The 17,963-nt window shown below is 48.2% G+C and overlaps 1 protein-coding gene across 2 annotated transcripts in view; it reads right to left on the bottom strand.

Moving 5' to 3' along the window:
- Nucleotides 1-17,963, bottom strand: part of ADCY1 (adenylate cyclase 1) — a 225,425-nt gene that overhangs the window by 55,951 nt on the left and 151,511 nt on the right. For both annotated transcript variants that reach the window (XR_005217080.1, XM_037837223.1), the window contains exons 8-11: nt 14,644-14,799; nt 1,561-1,755; nt 1,246-1,343; nt 65-149 (exon numbers count right to left, since the gene is read on the bottom strand). Coding sequence is in view for 1 of the 2 variants with exons in the window: in XM_037837223.1 (XP_037693151.1) it covers nt 65-149; nt 1,246-1,343; nt 1,561-1,755; nt 14,644-14,799 (534 nt within the window). In the remaining variant the exon portion in view is untranslated. The remainder of the gene's footprint in view (nt 1-64; nt 150-1,245; nt 1,344-1,560; nt 1,756-14,643; nt 14,800-17,963) is intronic.

The following is a 17,963-nucleotide window of genomic DNA, read 5'->3' on the forward strand; positions in this document are numbered from 1 at the left end:
CATCCTACCTGTTGCGGAGGGCCAGGGGACCTGCAGAGAGGGCAGGCCGAGGCCCTGCACGTACCTGGACCTGTGCGATGTGCAGATACATGATACAGGCCACCAAGAAGCAGATGCAGAACACGAGGAGGACCAAGACGACTGTGCTCCTGGGAAGGGACAGGAAGACACGTGTGTTCACCGCTGGAGGGTGGCAGTGGGGGTGAAGGGTGCCTGTGGTTCTCCAGGTGTGTCTGGAAATCAGCTCCTCCCCTTCTCCCACCCCACACCCTCAAGGACCCCTTCCCGTGGAGAGGCAGCGTGGCAATTAATCTGCCAGGACTTGGACTCTGGGCTTGCCTGGGTGGGTGGGACCCTCTTCACCTCTACAACCCCCACCTCAGTTCTCCCACCAATGCCCCACTGCTAAGGGCTCAGCCCTGCACTGAGGGGTACGTGGCTTTTTCTAGAGGTCCCTTTTTCTCTCGAAGGAAGGACTGGAGTCTCCCAGACTCCAAGTCTTTAATGCTTGGATTGTTCTTTCGCTGTGCTTTGTCTGGGAAGGGCTTTTCTAGAAAGAATGATGCTGAATTCCCACATGGGATGGTTCAGGCAGCCAGAGTCACGTCTATGTGGGCTTCTGGTGAGGAGTGTGGGCAGGACATCTCTGTGATGTCCACTCTCCTCATAGGCATGGGGGGTGGCTTCTATTTGCTTTCTGGAAACTCAAAGAGATATTATCTTACTAGGTAGGTTTTATTAAAGAAGTGATGCATCTGGAAGAAAAGTGAGAAGTGGAGAAACTGCCAGGCCTACTTTGATGCACACGATGATAAAATATTATTAAAGTGACTACATTTATTTCCTTTCAAGAGGTACTTGTCTCATTCTAGTTCTCTGAAAATGATATGCACCTTAAAATCACAGTGTCCATTTGCTACACTGTTCTTTTCTCCCAAATAAGCTCAGATTAGGTCAACAGTGTATGTTGTGTTGGCAGAGAAACTGTAAATATATGGAGTCGTAGAACTGAGTAAATATATGGAGTCTCAGAAATGAGCTTAAAAATTAAAAGTGACCAGGCACATATTATTTGCCACGAGGGCTTGTTACATGATTTACTCGCGTAAATTGAAACTTTGTGTATTATTAATGCCATCAGGGACAATTCCTTGAACATAATAAGAAAACACAACTGTCCACATCAGAAATGCACAATTCCCAATAACCTCACATTTAACTGATTGAAATAGGAAAAGCACTCACTGTGGGATTATTAGAAGGTAGACAAGGCCGAATAAGGCAGCTAGAAGCAGGGAGAGAACCACGGCACAGCTGAAATATTCGTCTTGGAGCTGGTGATACTACGAGAAAGAAAAATTGCATTCTCAGTGGCTGCTAACTTCTAAGAGATGTGCAGTCTTTGCAAATGGCACTAGGGAAGCTTAAGAAACCATTGCACGGTCCAGAGAGGACCCTACATTTGCCCCAACGTGGAGACACACGGTCTTGGATGGACACCCCCATATCTAATGGGCCTTGGGTGCCAACGGCTGACACTCAGGCCCCAGAATCACTCACTTTTTGTTCTCGTTCAACGTGCTTGTACTTCAGGGTAAAGAAATTCAAATCTGCCATCTCCAACTCTGTCTGGCGGGCTTCCAGGAGGCGGCTGATGTACCTGTTGACCCGAGTGCCTGGGGTGGTGTAGACAACGTTTGTGGAGAAAGACGAGCGGTTTCTGAGTTTCTCCGAGGCTGTTCTCAAGGCCCTTCGCTGCAGCCACCGAGGAAATAAAGGAAATAAGGCCAAATTCTCCATCATTCAAGAAAAGAACCTTTCGTCACCCTACAGTCTGTATCGTCATCCTTTGCAGCAGCGTGGGACCTGGTTTGGGAAACTGAGATGCAAAGTTCTGGCACCTTCCAGCAGTGTGTGATCCTGAGCGATTTATGGACCCATGCGGAGTTTCCACTTTTGTAGAAAGGGGATGGAAACAGCTACCTGATAGAGCTGTGCTGAAGGTTTCAGGACTGAACATCTGTGCCATGCTGGGAACAAGTGCCCAACACAGAGCAGACACCTGCTCTCATGTAAAAGCCCCTTCCACATAGAAAGAGATGTGCTGCAGTTCTAAGAGTGGGGGAGTGCTATCCCCAACTTTTACAGAAGGGGAAATGGTGGCCAGAGAAGCGACACTGCCAAACTCTCCCTTCTGGTCAGGGACTGAGGGGAGCAGAACAGGAGCCCCTGCTGCTACTGGTAAAAGAAACTTGCATCAAACAGAATGGTAAGGGTAGGCTGATAGTAATAAGGGGGAAAAAGTACCATGTAAACATCAATCAAAAGAAAGCAGAGGTTTCTATATTAATATCGTATTAAGTAGGTTTCAGAGCAAAGAAAATTACCAGGGACATTACATAATGATAAAAGGACATGGCAATCCTAAATGTGTATTCCCCTAACAACAACGTTGTAAAATACATTAAGTAAAAACTTACAGAACTGAAGGAGAAATAAACAAACCCACAATTACTGTTGGAGACTTTAAAGCCCTCTCTCAACAAGGCTGAAATTCAGCAAGGATAAAACAGTAACACCCACTAACAAGATCGAATTGATATTTGTAGAACACTACACACAGAAAGCAGCAGAATACACATTCTTTTCAAGCACTCACCAAACAGTACTACAATAGACCATATGCTGGGTTACAAAACAAATCTCAACCAATTTAAAATAATTGAAATCATACAGAGTGTGCGGTTTTGGACCAAAATGGAAACAAACTAAAATCAATAACAGAAAGACAAAGGAAAACCTCTAATTATTTCTAAATAATCCATGGGTCAAAGAGGAAAACTCTGGGGACAAGAAAAACTACACTGAACTGCATGAAAATAAAAACACAGTATATAAAAATTTGTGGGGTCATGGGAGGTTGAGCTCTGTGGGTGAACTGGCTCTGTATCTTGATGGTGGTGGTTACAAGATTCCAGGCACGTGATAAGATGATACTGAACTACACACGGACTTTATGTCAATGCCATTTTCCTAGTTTTGATTTTGCATTGTAGTTGCGTAAGAAGTCACCACTGGAAGAGATTGGACAAAAAGGGTTAAGGACCTCTGCCCATGCTGCTTGATTCCATTTATATAAACCTACACTTTACATCTGTGCAATATGCTGTATGTCAATGTATCTCAATAAAGTGGTAAAAAAACCTAGATAAATAAACTAATAAATAAAATTTAAATCGTAGTCTCTGCTTGGAAATAGTTACTATTTTGTAGCGCATCTTTCCAGACTTTTCCCTAAGCAATACAAGCCCCCTGTGAGCATGCATTTTTCCAATCATGGCATCCAACCCCTCACAGTTGACTGGGAAATGAATTGGCATGTCCAATTCCACAGGCACGTTTAGACTCCCCTGCAGACCCTGAAAGGAAATGCGGCGAAGAACTGCAAGCAACTGAAAGCTGCTTTGACTTCATTTTTGACACGTCTTTGGGCTTCTGTGAATCCTTTCTTCCCCCTCGGGACCTAGCACATTTGCAAGCATTCATGAAACCACTCCTTCCTCCTCCGCTGGGTGAGGTGTCTACCCTCAAGGCCAGGGCTGGCAGGTACTGCTGTACCTGAGGGCTTTGGGTTTAGCCACTCTGAGGAAGAGCTCCTGGGCTGTTCATGCACCTGCAGAGGCACCGGGGCAGACGGAAGGCTTCCGGAAGGAGTGGCCAAGACCTCGCTCGTAGGGCAGGGTGGCCGAACAAGGGGCTGGGTTGGCAAGGGGGGGCTCTGCTCCCTTATACAATCCTCGAGAACACTGGCTCTGAGGCCTGCCCTTTGGAACCTGTGTGCACTCGCTAACTCTCTTGGAGCCCTTCAAATGACTAAACGATGACTCCTTCATTGGGACCAAATGTTCACCACGATCACCTCTTCGTGGGGGGATTAATGACCTTCCCCCCTCTGCTTTACTACAACAAACATTTATTTTCTTGAAAAATACAAGAGAAAGGAAACTTCTTGCCCACTTTAAAGGAGAATTTGGCTCTCTGGGGGTCTTCTCTCTAAAGGGAAGGATGGAGGCTTAAGGGCACGGGCTCTGAACCACACTGCTGGGGTGGCACTGGGATTCTGGTTTGGCCCCTCACAGCTGTGCAACCTCGAGGGAGTTACTTCACCTCTCTGTGCACTGATTTCTGATCTGTAAAATGGGAATGCGTGTGGTGCCTCATAGTGTTCTCCTGTGGATTCGATATGCTAATATTTGTAAAGAGCTGGGGCAATGCCTGGCACAGGGTAACGCCACCCCACTCCACCCCGCCTGGTATCCTGCCGCGGCAAGTGGATTAACCCTGTGCTCCCCCGTCTCCAAAAGCTTCCACTCCAGCTCGGTGACCCTGGGCAGGTCAGGGGACCCCTCTGAATGTCAGTCCCTTCATCAGGAAGAGCAGAGATACTGGGAGAGCCAAAACAGACCCTTCACACACTGCCTGACGCATCGCACGAGAGCAGTCAAATCTGCACCCCTTGTGATTAAGAAGTGTAAATTGGGGAGACTGAGAGAACCAGGGTGAGTGGTGCTGGGCAGGCAGTGGATGTGTGTGGTCTGGTGGAACTGCTTCTCTCTTCGTTTCCCTTCCCTTCTGCCCTGTGGTTCTCAGGCCCATCCTGCATTCTGTTTTAGGTGGGGGTATTTTAGTCTCCTTTCATGTCTGGAATATCATCCCTTTGAATCTGAATTCTTTACACCAGCAGTTCTCAGTTTGGTCTCTGGCCCACACTTTGAGAACTGCTCCCAGCACCCACCCAGGAGTTTGTGAGAAATGCAAGCTCTCAGATTTGCCAACTGAGAAGGTGGAGCCCAGGAGTCTGTGCTTTCACATGCCCCGTGGGGGAACGCTGATGCCGGCTCAAGTTTGAGAAGCACTGCCTTACTACTTTCCTCTTCCAAACACCACGTAAGCCTAATCTACCAAAATTGGACTTGGGGAAGGAAACTCAGGGTACAATTACATATGCCACTGAGAAAAGCAGGGGGATCTCCATGCATAAGGCTGTTAGATGCCTCCCAGCATCCATGCCCTAGAGCCTTTTTCCCTGGCAATGGAACCCCAGCTTTTGGAGGCAGTGATCTCAGCCCCAAACATTGCACTTTTCTTCATCCTCTTGCAGCTGGGTGTGGACATGTGACTGAGTTCTGGCCAATGAGCCATCAGCTGTTTGAGAATACAAGGAAGAATCCTCAAGGGGAAGGAGGTGTGTCTTTCCCCTGCCATACCCCCTTTTTGCATACTGGAAGGTGGGTGCAATGACTGGAGCCCCAGCATTTATCTTGGGCCAGGAGGAGACATACCAGCAATCAAGCCAAGAGCAACAGAAGGGGGACTGGTCCACGATGATTGTGAAACCAGCTCATTAGCCCTGACCTGCCCTTTCTCTGGGTTTGCTTTGTGCATAAGAACACTAACCTCCTCTTTTATTTAAGTCACCATGATTAGGGGCTTTCTTTATATGTCACTAAATCCACTCCAGACTAGTATGACTCCTGAGAGCACACAAGTCTGGGGTGGCATTCTTGGTTGCTATGGCTGGTCTGTTCCTGCAGTTTCAACTTGCCTCCCCCCACCCCTAAACACACAAGTCATGGAATGAAAACAAGAGGTGATGGACTCAGAGGGGAGGAGGAGGGAGGCGAGGGGCCAGTTCCTGAAGCATGGAGTTTAGGCTGTGGCCTAAGTTGGACTTGGTAGATGAAGACTTCTTAGTACTGGACTTTGGGACACCTCACTGCCTGCTCCCTGATGGAGATGGGCAGCTGGAGTTCCTTGGAGTATTTCCGAGTTCTTTGGAGCAGAGGGGAAGTCTTGGTTTTCCCTCCCTTACTCAACACCAGGGAAGCCACATTCTGAGAAGTGCAGCCAGCGAGCTCCTGCCCCGACGTGGGTCTGCTCTCCTCCGGGGTAACACCCTCCTCACAGACGTCTCTCCCCAAGGGTGTCAGACCTCAGGGCTTGGTGAGCCCCCCAAAGGGTTAATATCATGCTTGCAAATAACTTACGAGGAACTACACATCCACTGCAAGCACCAGCTTGGTTTTCTCCATCCTCCTCCCTAAAGAAGCCATTGTTTAAAATATTTTGCAGATGTCACCGACTTCCCAGGAAGGAGCAGGGGAGAGCACGCTGGGTGGAGCTGTGGCTGGGAGCAGGCAGCCATGCTTGCCCACACCCCAAGGGCCATCTTGGGCAGTGTTTGATACGAGTATGTTGACCACAGCAAACCACAAGAGCTACCTCCCTTATTCTCTCAGACAGTTTGTATAGAAGATTGGAATCATTTCTTCCTTTTATGATTGGAAGAATCCACTGGCAGAGCCATCTGGCCTGGACTTTTCTTTGTGGAAAGGATTTTAATAACAGATTCAATGTCCTAATAGATAAAGGAGCATTTAGAGTTTCCAGTTCTTCCTGTATTTCTGACACATTGACTTGTACAAGGCATTTGTCCAGTTCATCTGAACTGCTAAATGTATCATTGTACAGTTGTCTACAGTATCGTCCTTTATCTTTTAATGTCTCCGGGATCTATAATGATGGCCCCTTTTTTGACCTGGACATGAGGGTGTGTGCTGAATTTTCATGGCTAACTGTCCCCAGGGTGTGGGGACACAGAATGAGTCAGCACAAGGGCTGAGCCAAAAGATGGACAAAGTGGAGGCAGGGAAGGAAGAGGACGCTGCCCCATGTTAGCAGATCCTGGCAGAGTCCAGCTCTGTGTGCCACTGGGCATCTGCTTGCGGCTGGGGGTTGCTCCAGACGCTAAGCCGACAGTGGAGATGATTCGTTGGTGGGACCCATGGGGCACTGACAGACAAGGAAACTCTTCAGGTCGGGAGGGGAGTGAGAGACAGAGAGGCCCCTTAGCTGAGAGGGCGGATGGACAAAGACCCTTCAGTCATGGGGGTCAACGGACGCAGACCCCTCAGTGAGGGGGGCTCACAGACACGGAACCCCTCAGTCAGAGGGCCAACACCTCTCAGACCCTTGCCCCCTCTCTCCATAGTGGGCATCTCCCCACTTCCTCCCAGGCCACACTTCTCGGGTCCTGTCCCCTTCAGATCCAGCCACCTCTGCCCCCTGCCCCCTGTCCCCTCCCCCTCCAGCCATCACAGTTGCATGGCCTCTAGTCTCAGACTAAAAGTCACTAACGAGTAGACACGCATGGCTGTGGTGACACAGAAGGGAGAGGTGTGCTGCCTCTTTTAGTGAATACAAGATAAAGACGTTTCTAATGAGTTACGCAGAGCAGCACAATGCAACTGGGCTAAAATCAATGTGAACAGCTATTGAAATGTGAAACAAATACCGGAGGATCCATTCGTAGCATTTACCTTATTATCAGGTCAAAGGAGAAAAACCAGCAGATCGGCACCTTAACCCATGCTGAAAAGCATCTTACAAAATTCAACATCCAACTCTCACTTTGAACAAAACACAGACCCTTACTAATGACACAGGGCTACTTTTTTGAAATTATTAGTCAGACATTATTACTTCTAACCTAAAGCATAACGCTTAATGGTTTTAACTTATTAAAACTGTATGTTTTAACTTATTGAAGCTGGGAACCAAATGAATGTCCTCCCTTATTACTATCATTTAATAAAGAATGGAAAAAAGGAAGCAAAATTTTCACTATTTGAAATAGATATTCTTGTATATCAAGGAAAACCAAGAGAATTAAGTCATAATGAAGTTAAAAGTGATTACAAGGATTTTCAATAAGGGTAGACCAGATATATAGTGAAATCTGATCTTCATTAAATTCCGGTAGAAATAATGGAAATTATATTTTTAAAAAATTCATAGCTATGTTTAAAATAACAAGATCTAGAGAGGGGGCAGGGAAAGATTCTTGTTGGCCCTGAACTAGAGGAGACAGAGAACACCCAGCCCCACCATGTTGGCAATTTTTCTTCAATGTGATACGACCTTGTGTCGGCGAGGGTTGGAAGCAAGCAAACACACCACTGGTGGGAATAAGCACGGCAAACGCATGTTAGACAACAATCTGGCAACAGCTATGAAAAATTAAGATACATACACCATCTAACCCAGCAATTTCACTAAAGAGAATTACCCCAGCCTATACTTGCAATTGTTCACTAAGATACATGTGAAAACGACTACTGACAGCACCACTGGTCATGAGAACAAAAATCTAGAAATAACATCTCTATCCATAAGCAATTGGCTAAATAAATTATTGGGGCTAGAGTGGAAGGCCATGCAGCCATTTACCAATGACTCAGATGTGTATATGATGGTACAGAATGAGCTCCAAAGTCTATTATTGAGTGAAAAGACAAGATGCAGAACAGAATGACAATTCACTCTTCTCTGCATTATCCTTCTGGTACATACATAAATTACTTTCTGGGAGGAAACAAACCTAGTGAACAGTTTGAGGGTTAGATTTTTGTATCATGTGCATATATTACTTTCATTTTTTTCATAAACATTTTGAAGTATTTTTAAGTGTGAAGAGAAGTATAAAAACAGCATTTTAATAAAAGAACTGGTAGACTCCTGGTTATACATTTTAAAAGGGACAAATGTACATCAGATAATAGGAAATTAAAATAGAGAAAGTGTTATCTGGTTTCTTCCCTTCTGTTGGGCTCTGACCGGATCCAATTTGGTGATATGCTTAAAATCACCAACCAGATATGTATCCACTAAATCAGACAGCATCTCACTTTAAGAAATGATCAGAGATGTGAAGGCATTTTCATGAAAAAAGTGCTGTGCATTATTTACTTTGACTTAAAAAAAAATGAAGAAATAACCTAAATATCAATAGAGGTTGATTTAAATAAAAAGGTCTATTCTTAGGCTGGAATACAATGCAAAGACTGAAAAAATCATATTTTGCAGGATATGTGTTAATATCAGGAAATGCTGATGATAATATTGATAAGTGAAAAAAGGTCAGCACCCAAACTGATGCCTATCATCCAATCAATTTTACTTAAAAAGGATCATTTACACCCATACACTTAAAAAACTGGAAGCAGCAAAGGTTGACAATAGTTTTTTGTGGGGTGGGAGGATTATAGATGAATACTTTTCACTTTCTTCTTTGTGCTTTTTTGTACTTTTCCCACATTTCCATGATAAGTTACTTTATAATCAGAAAAAAAGAACTGAAAAAAGAAATAGAACAAGTGTGAATCCATTTGGGGGAGGGCTCAGCTCTATATAGGGGCTTACCTAGAGGTTTTAACGAGTCAGTCATCTGATCGTCACCCAAAGCCCAGTGTGCACAAGCCCAGGCTGGCTCAAATGCGTGAGAACAAATCGCTATCAAGTACACTCCCAAAGGCCACCCAGAAGAGGCACTGTAATTTGCAGAGACCTGCTGGACCCCGCACGTTATTTAACACTGCCATCTAGCGACCATGTTTCCAGCTCTTCTTGTCTTCCATTGGGTTATCAGATGCACACCCCCGAATGCTGAGAGCCTGGAAGATGCTGGAAGGGGGGCGGGAAGGTGGTTTGAGGCTGTTTGAGAACCTCTATAGGTCACCACCTAAAACTCCGCACTCATTTTCTCACAAATGCAGTGTTGAGGTCACAAACAGCAGCGGGTGAAGCTCCTGGCTCATCCCCACCCTGGCTTCCCCCAACTCCGTCACTGGGTCAGTTTGGACATACTATGCCCCGCTAAAAGCCATAATCCTTAATGCAATCTTGTGAGGGCAGATGTATTAGTGTTGATCAGGTTGGAATCTTTTGATCGAGTGTTTTTATGGAGAAGTGACTCAACCAACTGTGGGTGAAGTGTTTGATTAAATTATTCCCATGTAGCTATGGACCCCACCCATTATGGGTGGGTCTTGATTTAATCATTGGAGTCCTATAAAAGAGCTCACAGACAGAAGGAGCTCTGAGAGGCTAAGAGGGACATTTCGGAAAGAAGCTAATAGCTGACCCTGACGCTTTGAGATACTTGGAGATTCAGACAGAAGGACGTTTAGCTACGAGATGAAGCCCAGAATTTGCCCTGGGATATGCTAAGACAGGACCCCCAGGTGCTTAGAGAGAAAAACGTCCTGGGAGAGAGAACCAAGAACGCACAGTAGCTGAGAACAGAGCTGGAACAATCTGGGATCAATAGACGCCAGCCACGTGCCTTCCCAGCTAACAGGTTCTCCAGATGCCATCGACCATCCTTCAGTTAAGGTATCATCTGTTGATGCCTTAGTTCAGACACTTTTATGGCCTTAGGACTGTCTGTATATTTGTAACCAAATAAACCCCCTTTATAAAAGTCAACCCATTTCTGGAATTTTGCATAACAGCAGCATTAGCAAACTGGAACAGTAAGGGAGGGGACCCTGAGACCCTGAGACCCAGGCAGCAGGGCCCAAGAGAGAGGATGCTTCTTCCGAGCCGGGAGGAGGAGGAGTTGCCAACCAGGCAGGCAGGTTTGCCAGGGCTGCTGTCACACATACCAACAGGAACTTAGTGTCTCACAGCATTGGAGGCCGGAAGTCCAAAACCAAGGTCTTGAGAGGCCCCGATTTACCTGCTGAGTCTCTAGCCTTCTGATGCTGGCTGGCTGCCGTCCTTGGGGTTCCTTGCATCTCTACCTGGGGTGCGTGGCTTCTCCTCTGCCTTCTCCTTCTCCTGCTCAATCATCTGTGTCTCTGCTAGATTTCCTCTCCTTGTAAGGACTTAAGACAGATGCATGAAGTTTCCTCAGCCTGATTCACTTTGGCCTCATCCAAATAGGATCTTCAAAGATCCTATTTACCAACGGGTCCATCTTAACTAATAATAATAATAATACCTTCCAAGGTCCTACTTAAAGATTGGTTCACACTCACGGGAAAGCAGATTAGGACTTGAACTTGTCTTTAAGGGGGATGTGATTCAACCCCCAACAAAGACAGGGCCAGGAAGAGAGCTTGTGCAAAAATGGGGTGGGGGGCATGTGAAGCAGCCCAATGGGTTTGGGGCACAGCTGGTAGTGTTAACCATCTGGAATGAAGGGCACAAGGTGACGGGGGGCAGGAGCGGACAGAGGGAGCTGGCAAAGTGGGCAGGGGACAGACCAGGCTTTCTGTCACATTTGCAGGCACAGGTGCTTATTGTAGGCTGCCAGGATCACAGAAGGCTTGAAAGGTTGTTTCAGTTTCCTAATGCCGCCATTACGCAAAATACCAGAAACGGAGCCGCTTTTATAAAGGGGTTTATTTGGTTACAAAGCTACAGTCTGAAGGAGGCCATGAAGTGTCCAAGGTAAGGCATAAACAGTCGGGTACCTTCACTGAAGGATGACCACTGGCGTCCAGAAAACCTCCGTTAGCTGGGAAGGCATGGGGCTGCCGTCTGCTGATCCTGGGTTGTGTACCAGCTTCTCTCTCAGCTCCTGTGCATTCTTCAAAATGTTGCTCTTTGGGCATTTTGTCCTCTCTTAGCTTCTCTGGAGCAAACACTGGGCTAGCATAAGTCTGCTTTCAATGGCCATCTCCAAAATGTCTCTCTCAGTTGCTCTCCAAAAGTTACTCACAGCTGCTCTGAGCTCCTTCTGTTTGTCAGCTCTTTTATATGGCTCCAGTGATTTAATTCAGACCCACCCTGAATGGGTGGGGTAACACCTCCATGGAAGTTATCCAATCAAAGGTCTTGCCCACAACTGATTGAGTCACATCTCCATGGAAACAACCTAATCCAAAGATTCCAACCTAATCACACTAACATGTCTGCCCCCACAAGATTGCATCAAAGAACATGGTGTTTGGGGGGACATAATACATCCAAATCAGCACAGAGGTCTAGCACCAGGCGAGGTTTACCTGGGAGAGGGGACTGCAGGAATGGCTAGGGCAGAGCCAGCTCCCAAGTGGTGTCATCAGAGAGAAAGGGGCAGTGTCTGAAAGGGGCTGTGACAGGGCAGAAGGGCTGCTCGTGGAGGCCTTGGGTGAGGGGCATTAGCTTCACCTATAATGACTTAGAAGCTTGAGTGGCCTGCATGACAGCAGTAGCATGTCCGGAAGCAGCCAGAGGTGCTGGTGAGGATGTCTGAGTTGGGTCTGGGAATCACGTGAGATGAGGCTGTAGGCTAGATGTCCCCAAGAGACTGGGAGGAAGGAGGGGGCAAGTGCAAAACCAGGGTCCCCCAGAAAGGGAGGACAGCCCCATCAAGGGAACAGGGCTGTGTCTTCGGCTACAGGGATCTTGGTGGCATGTTGGAGGCAGAAACCAGATGGCACTGAGGTAAGGAACAAGTGATAATGAGGTCTCTTTGGCTGCGAACCCAAAGGAACAAACCTGCTCCAAACTCCAGTGGGTTTGCAGGGTGGGTGGGGACAGTGGAGGCAGCTGAGGTGGGAGCTGGCTGGAAGGTCACTGGGCCGGGGGGGTCCCCAGGGATGAGTGGGGACACAAGGGACAGAGGAGTGGGCTGCAGACCCCTGGGGCTGCCCTCAGGCCCCGGGGGAGGCCTGGAGAAGGTGGGACAGGAATCTCTTCTCATCTTTGAGCTTGAGGCCTGAATAAGGAAATTCTCTTTGCCTGGGGGCGGCATTTCCTCAAACCCGCATGCTCAGATGTCTCCTTCCTGGAAGGGGGAGATGTCACCCTAAATTCTGGGGTTCATCAAGTACGGTCTGAATGTATGAGTCAGAGGTATTGTTCTATGGCTCAGCAGGATCTGCCCAGAAAAAAAGTCTGAATTCCTAAGCCCCCCTGAGCCATTTTAAAAACAATGATAAAGTGATGCTCCTTCTGCATCCCCCATCCAAATTAGCTGAGGAAATCTTGGGAGGGAATAAGCCCCGGCTTCTGAATTTTCCTTCTGCCTCAGGCTCAGCATAAGCCTGTCTTTATTTTAAATTTTGATATTTCAGTGTGGATTGTTTTGTATTAAATTTGATATTTAAGAAGACTGCATGGAAATATTATTTGTCTCGATGAATGAGTGGCTCCTAAAGTGTCACTCTTCTCACCCTTGTCCCAGATCTGTGTGTGTGTGTGTGGGGGGGGGGGGGAGCTGAGTTTGAGGCGGGTGCCAGGCGGGTGCCAGGCGCTGTGGGAAAAAAACAACAATGAAATCAGAATTTCTGCTTTGGGCAATGTAGCAAACAAGACAGCCTAGAAAATTCTCCTGTTACAAGTTCTGGGTCAATATATTTTTTAAAGCACGCGCGCACACACACACACACACACACGTAATTTAACATGCATGTCTGAAGTGGCAAGAAAGTAAGGGAACTTTCCAGAGGCCAAAATAGTCAAGAAGGCATCCAGCGGAGTAAGAGAAGGCAGAGGCCAGGGGCTGCCTTGGGGACATCTGGCCATCTGGGGAGACCTGGGTGGCTGCTATGGGGCTTTGTTTTCAAGAGGCCACTCACAAAACACTGGAGATAAAGCCCAGGACCTAAGCAAGGTGGGAGGTCATCCCAAGGACCTCTGAATGAATCCAAGACTCCATCCTCCAGAAATAACGAACCCATGGTGGGTGGGGGGATGTGCTCACATGAGGGAGGGGGCACCTTACAAGGTGAAACAATGAGAAGTTTCCCCATCTCTGCCACCAGGAAGATGCACACGCCTGCCCTCTTGAGGCAAAAACTCATACTACCTGGGAGATCTAAAAACCACAAGCCAAGAATTTCTTTTAAAATGTCCTCATCAGGAAGCACTGCCTGGTAGAAGTCAAGTCCAATCTGTGTTAGCGGAATACACTGTAAACACAGTTCTTAAAGAACTTCTAGATCAAGTTCTAGCCACGATGCGCTCACAACCCAAATCACACAAAACCGTAAGCTAACAAGCTGCCATGATTGAGCAGAATTTTGCTTCTCCCTGAACAATCTGCTTAAACTTCAGTCATGACATTTCTTTACAAGGTGTAAAACCCATAGAAGTAGAAAACAAAACAAAAACAAGAGCAGAGAGAGCAGCCACAAGGTTATAGAAAACCAAAAACTGGTAACTGATGATGCAGACTTAAGGGAAATTTGAAACTGAAGTTGGCAATGGAGAAAGCAAAGAACTTTCAAAAGACTCAGGCATTGCTGGTGACAGTTACCTGCAGAAGAAGGGGCTGGCGGGGTAATAAAATAGGGAGGATTGGACCGCCACTATTGCAGAAATGTTAGAGCCCTAGAGGCATACTCCAGGCTCCTGGGAGACTGCCATGCCTGACCCTAAAGAAGACAGAAGACTTCTGTGGATGGGGAAGTCAGGGTCTCTCCCCAGGGTTACAGACAAGGGGCCCGTGTGGTTGAAGTGAATTCTTAAAAATTGAATGCTGAGCTCACCTCCCATCCTGCCATACACACACCCAGTACTCCCCCCACTCAACACCAGCTTTAACTCCAAGGTCCCCACCTCCATCCCCCAGCAGATCAGAAGATTTGCAGGTGAATCTGTCCAACCCAAGAAGAAAAGACAGAATCCTGAGACCCCAGGCCCACTTTGCACCGAAGTCCAAAGAGGAAAAATCACCCACAGGCTCAGATTTTTAATCCCCATTGTTAATCAAGAACAGAAAAGCGAGGGTTATTACACATCTATAGAAGACAGTGCTACATGAAGACCAAACAAACCCCGCAGCTGGGCGTTTCCCCAAAGATGTTCTACCTTGTCGTCATCCTCGCAGGTCATGACGTTGGAGAAAGGGATCTCGGCCTTGAACATCTTCCTGCAGTGCATGAGCTGAACCAGCAAGTAGCAGACGGTTTTGAACTTCATCCTCTTGGCTGGTTTTATATCTGAGAGTATCAGTCCTGGAAATATCTGTGAAAACACACAAAAGGCAAAAAGAAATACTGTGAAGATGTGTTTTGACTCTGGCCAGTTCTATTAAGATTGTGCAGGGGGTAGACGGGGCAGCCCACGGAGTGACTGTGGGGTCCCTGAGACAGCCCCCGGTGGCTGAGGGTAGAAATGGTGGGTCAACCATCCCAACCTCAATGGTGGTTTGCTGAGCGTCCACCTGGGGCCAAGTGTGGGTACATGTTAGAAGCACGGCAGTCAATAAAACTGGAACCCCAGCTAAAATATTCAATTCTCAAACTATACCACAAGCCTCTAAAACCCAATGTGATGCATCAGATCCCAAGGTACAGCAGAGGGAAGGTTTGGGGGCTCGGGTTAAGGGAAGACCATCTGAGCTTGAAGTAAAAATGCATTTCAAGCCTACAGTGATTCTATTTGATTCTCAACACGCTTCCCATCCCACAGATGAGGAAAAGAGGCTGCAGACCAGGAAGGAAGGATGTCACAGGCTCAGTGCAGTGGGTGACACTGAAGGGGGAGTATTTTACTGTACGTGCCTCCGTGTTCTTATCTGCAAAATGGGACCAATACCACCTACTGACTTGAGCAAGTGAGACTGTATAAAAAAGGGGACCTGGAGAGCTGCAGGGATAAAAACAGTTTTGTTCTGCTGGCTGGGTTTATCTAGTCTCCTTGGCAAGTGAATCGAAAGCTCCAGGCAAGACTTGTCTCAAATTCCAAGCCCCCAACCTGCAACTTCTCCGCTGACCCCGGCCTCATCTCCCCATCTCCAGGAAGGCCGTGCTGCCCTGCTGGCTTATGGTAGCTCCCTCCTTAGCCTCTTGTTTTCTGGTTTCTGCCATGTCCTCTCCTCCTCCCCTTCTCATCAAGCTGGTCTCCTGCAAAGGGCAGGTTGCAGGCTGCACTGATGCCATCACCTCCTTCTCCACGCCGAACCCAGAGACCTGGGCCATGTTTGCCATGACAATGACACTGCTCTTGTCTCAATGACCTTGACTGTGACCTTGAACACCACACCCAGGCCATTATCCAGCCTTGTGCTTCTGAAACTCCTGCAGCAGGGGCACTAAGGCTCAAGCCCTGCTCTTCAAAAACCTCCTGCCCTTTGCACCCTCTCTAAGCACCACTCTCCTTGCCGTGGTGTACCAGGCTTCCCTCTTCACCCCCGCTCGCCTGCTGTCCCTGGTGCTCCCAGATGGCCTACGGTTCAACCGCTGTGCCCCTCTAACCAGGCCCCCTGCCCTACCTCAGGCTTGTGCATGAACCTTCTCCCCTCACACTCACACCCGTTCAAAAATGCATTCACTGTAGCCCCCCACTGGTCCTGCTCCCCATTTATGTCCTTCAGCTGGTGCTGCTCCTGCCCACCCAGTCAATGGGTCAGAAGGAGACCTTTGGCCACCACTGTCCACTCTGCAGGCCCCGTGAGCCCAGGACCTGACCTTCTTTCCTGGGAGTAGGGCCCAGCCCAGCATGGGTGCTCAATGCATGTTTTGCTAAATCAGTGAAGCAATCACTCATCAAGGCCAGCTGATATTCTCCCCAGAACATCTCTGGAGGCCACAGCCCTGTTCTCTCTCTCACTGTGTCTGTGTCCATCTCTCAGGGGGACCCTCGTGGTGAGCCCCTGACCAGTGTGGACCCCAACCTCCGTCTTGGCTTCTGCAATCTGCACCAGCCCTAGCCAGGGGGTCTGCCCAGCAGGGCTCTTCCCCAGTGCCAGAGAAAGCCAGAGCCCCTCCTCACGGCAGCCTGTCCTGCCCTGGCCCCACCCTGGCGCCCCTCCCCTGCCAGGGCACCCGCTCCCTGAGCTCCACCCCCCGCCCCATGCCCCAAGGCTGCAGGCAGTTAGCCACCCGGCTCCTTCCACAGGGCCCTTCCCTTGGCTTGATTCAGGGAGCCCAACCCCTTCTCAAGAGCCTTTCCTGCCCTGGGCTGAATGACAAGACCTCATCTATGCTCCATAATGCTGTGTGCGTACCCCATCGCTGTGCCGAGCAAGGGGATCACAGCGACTTTCTGAAAAAGGGAGATGGGAATGCTGCCTCATTGTCATTCTCAACAGGTTATTAGTAAAACTAACTGGAACCAGGCTTAGCATGTGCTCGGCAAACATGGTTCCCCTGTTCGTTCCCTCTTACTATCAGGCTGTATGCATGCAGGTGTGTGTGTGTGTACACATTTGTTCACACTCACACGTGCACGCATGCACACGTGTACTTATATCCATGCTCACATGCACATGTACCTGCACATACATATGCACACACATGCATTCATATGCACACACTTACATGTACTCACACATATGCACACTCACATACACACACATGCACACATGCACACATAAACACACACATATACACTGGCCCTCACACACATGTACACATGCACACACATACACAGACTCACTTACATGCACATGCACAAACTCCCAGACACACATATGCACCCAGTCACAATACATTCACACACATACACACACATGCTCCCACACACATACATGAACTCATATACAGTCAGTACACTCACACACATACACAGTCACACAAATGCACACAGAAGCACACATACATGCACACTCCATCCTTACTCATCAGCAGGAACACTGATCAGGTGGACCCAGGGTGGCTTGCGCTTGGCATCTTTTCCACATGCCCCTTACTCGAGGACAGTGGCTCTGTTTCCCACCCAAGCCCTGGAAGACGGCTGTGTCTCACCAACTCAGGTGCACTGGGACTGAACACTGAACGAGCTATGCTGCTGGATCATGCATCAGCCTCCGCCAACAGCCTGTGCACCCGGGATGGGACCCCTAGGGCTCCCCACTCCCCTCTGGGGCCAAGGCGGGGGGACCCCTTGCAGGCAGCAGGGGCAGGTTTCCAGCGAACTACGGCCAGCACATCCAGAAGCTCCGTTCCACACCCCCTGCTTGTGCCCTGAGGGGACCCTGGGGCCACAAAGAAATGCCCACTCCATCCTCCCGGGGCATAGAAGTGCTCCCGGAGTCACACACAATTAGAAGAGAAAGGAGGAGGGCCGTGTTTGTAATCACTTTGAATATCCCTGGCTGTGTCTTTAATGAGTTATTCTAAAACGTTTTCACTGGAAGCAACGGTTGCCACGGAGGGACTGAGGGGAATCGGCACCAGGACAGGGAG

This window comes from Choloepus didactylus, chromosome 5, assembly GCF_015220235.1.
Source record: "Choloepus didactylus isolate mChoDid1 chromosome 5, mChoDid1.pri, whole genome shotgun sequence".
NCBI lineage: Eukaryota > Metazoa > Chordata > Mammalia > Pilosa > Megalonychidae > Choloepus > Choloepus didactylus.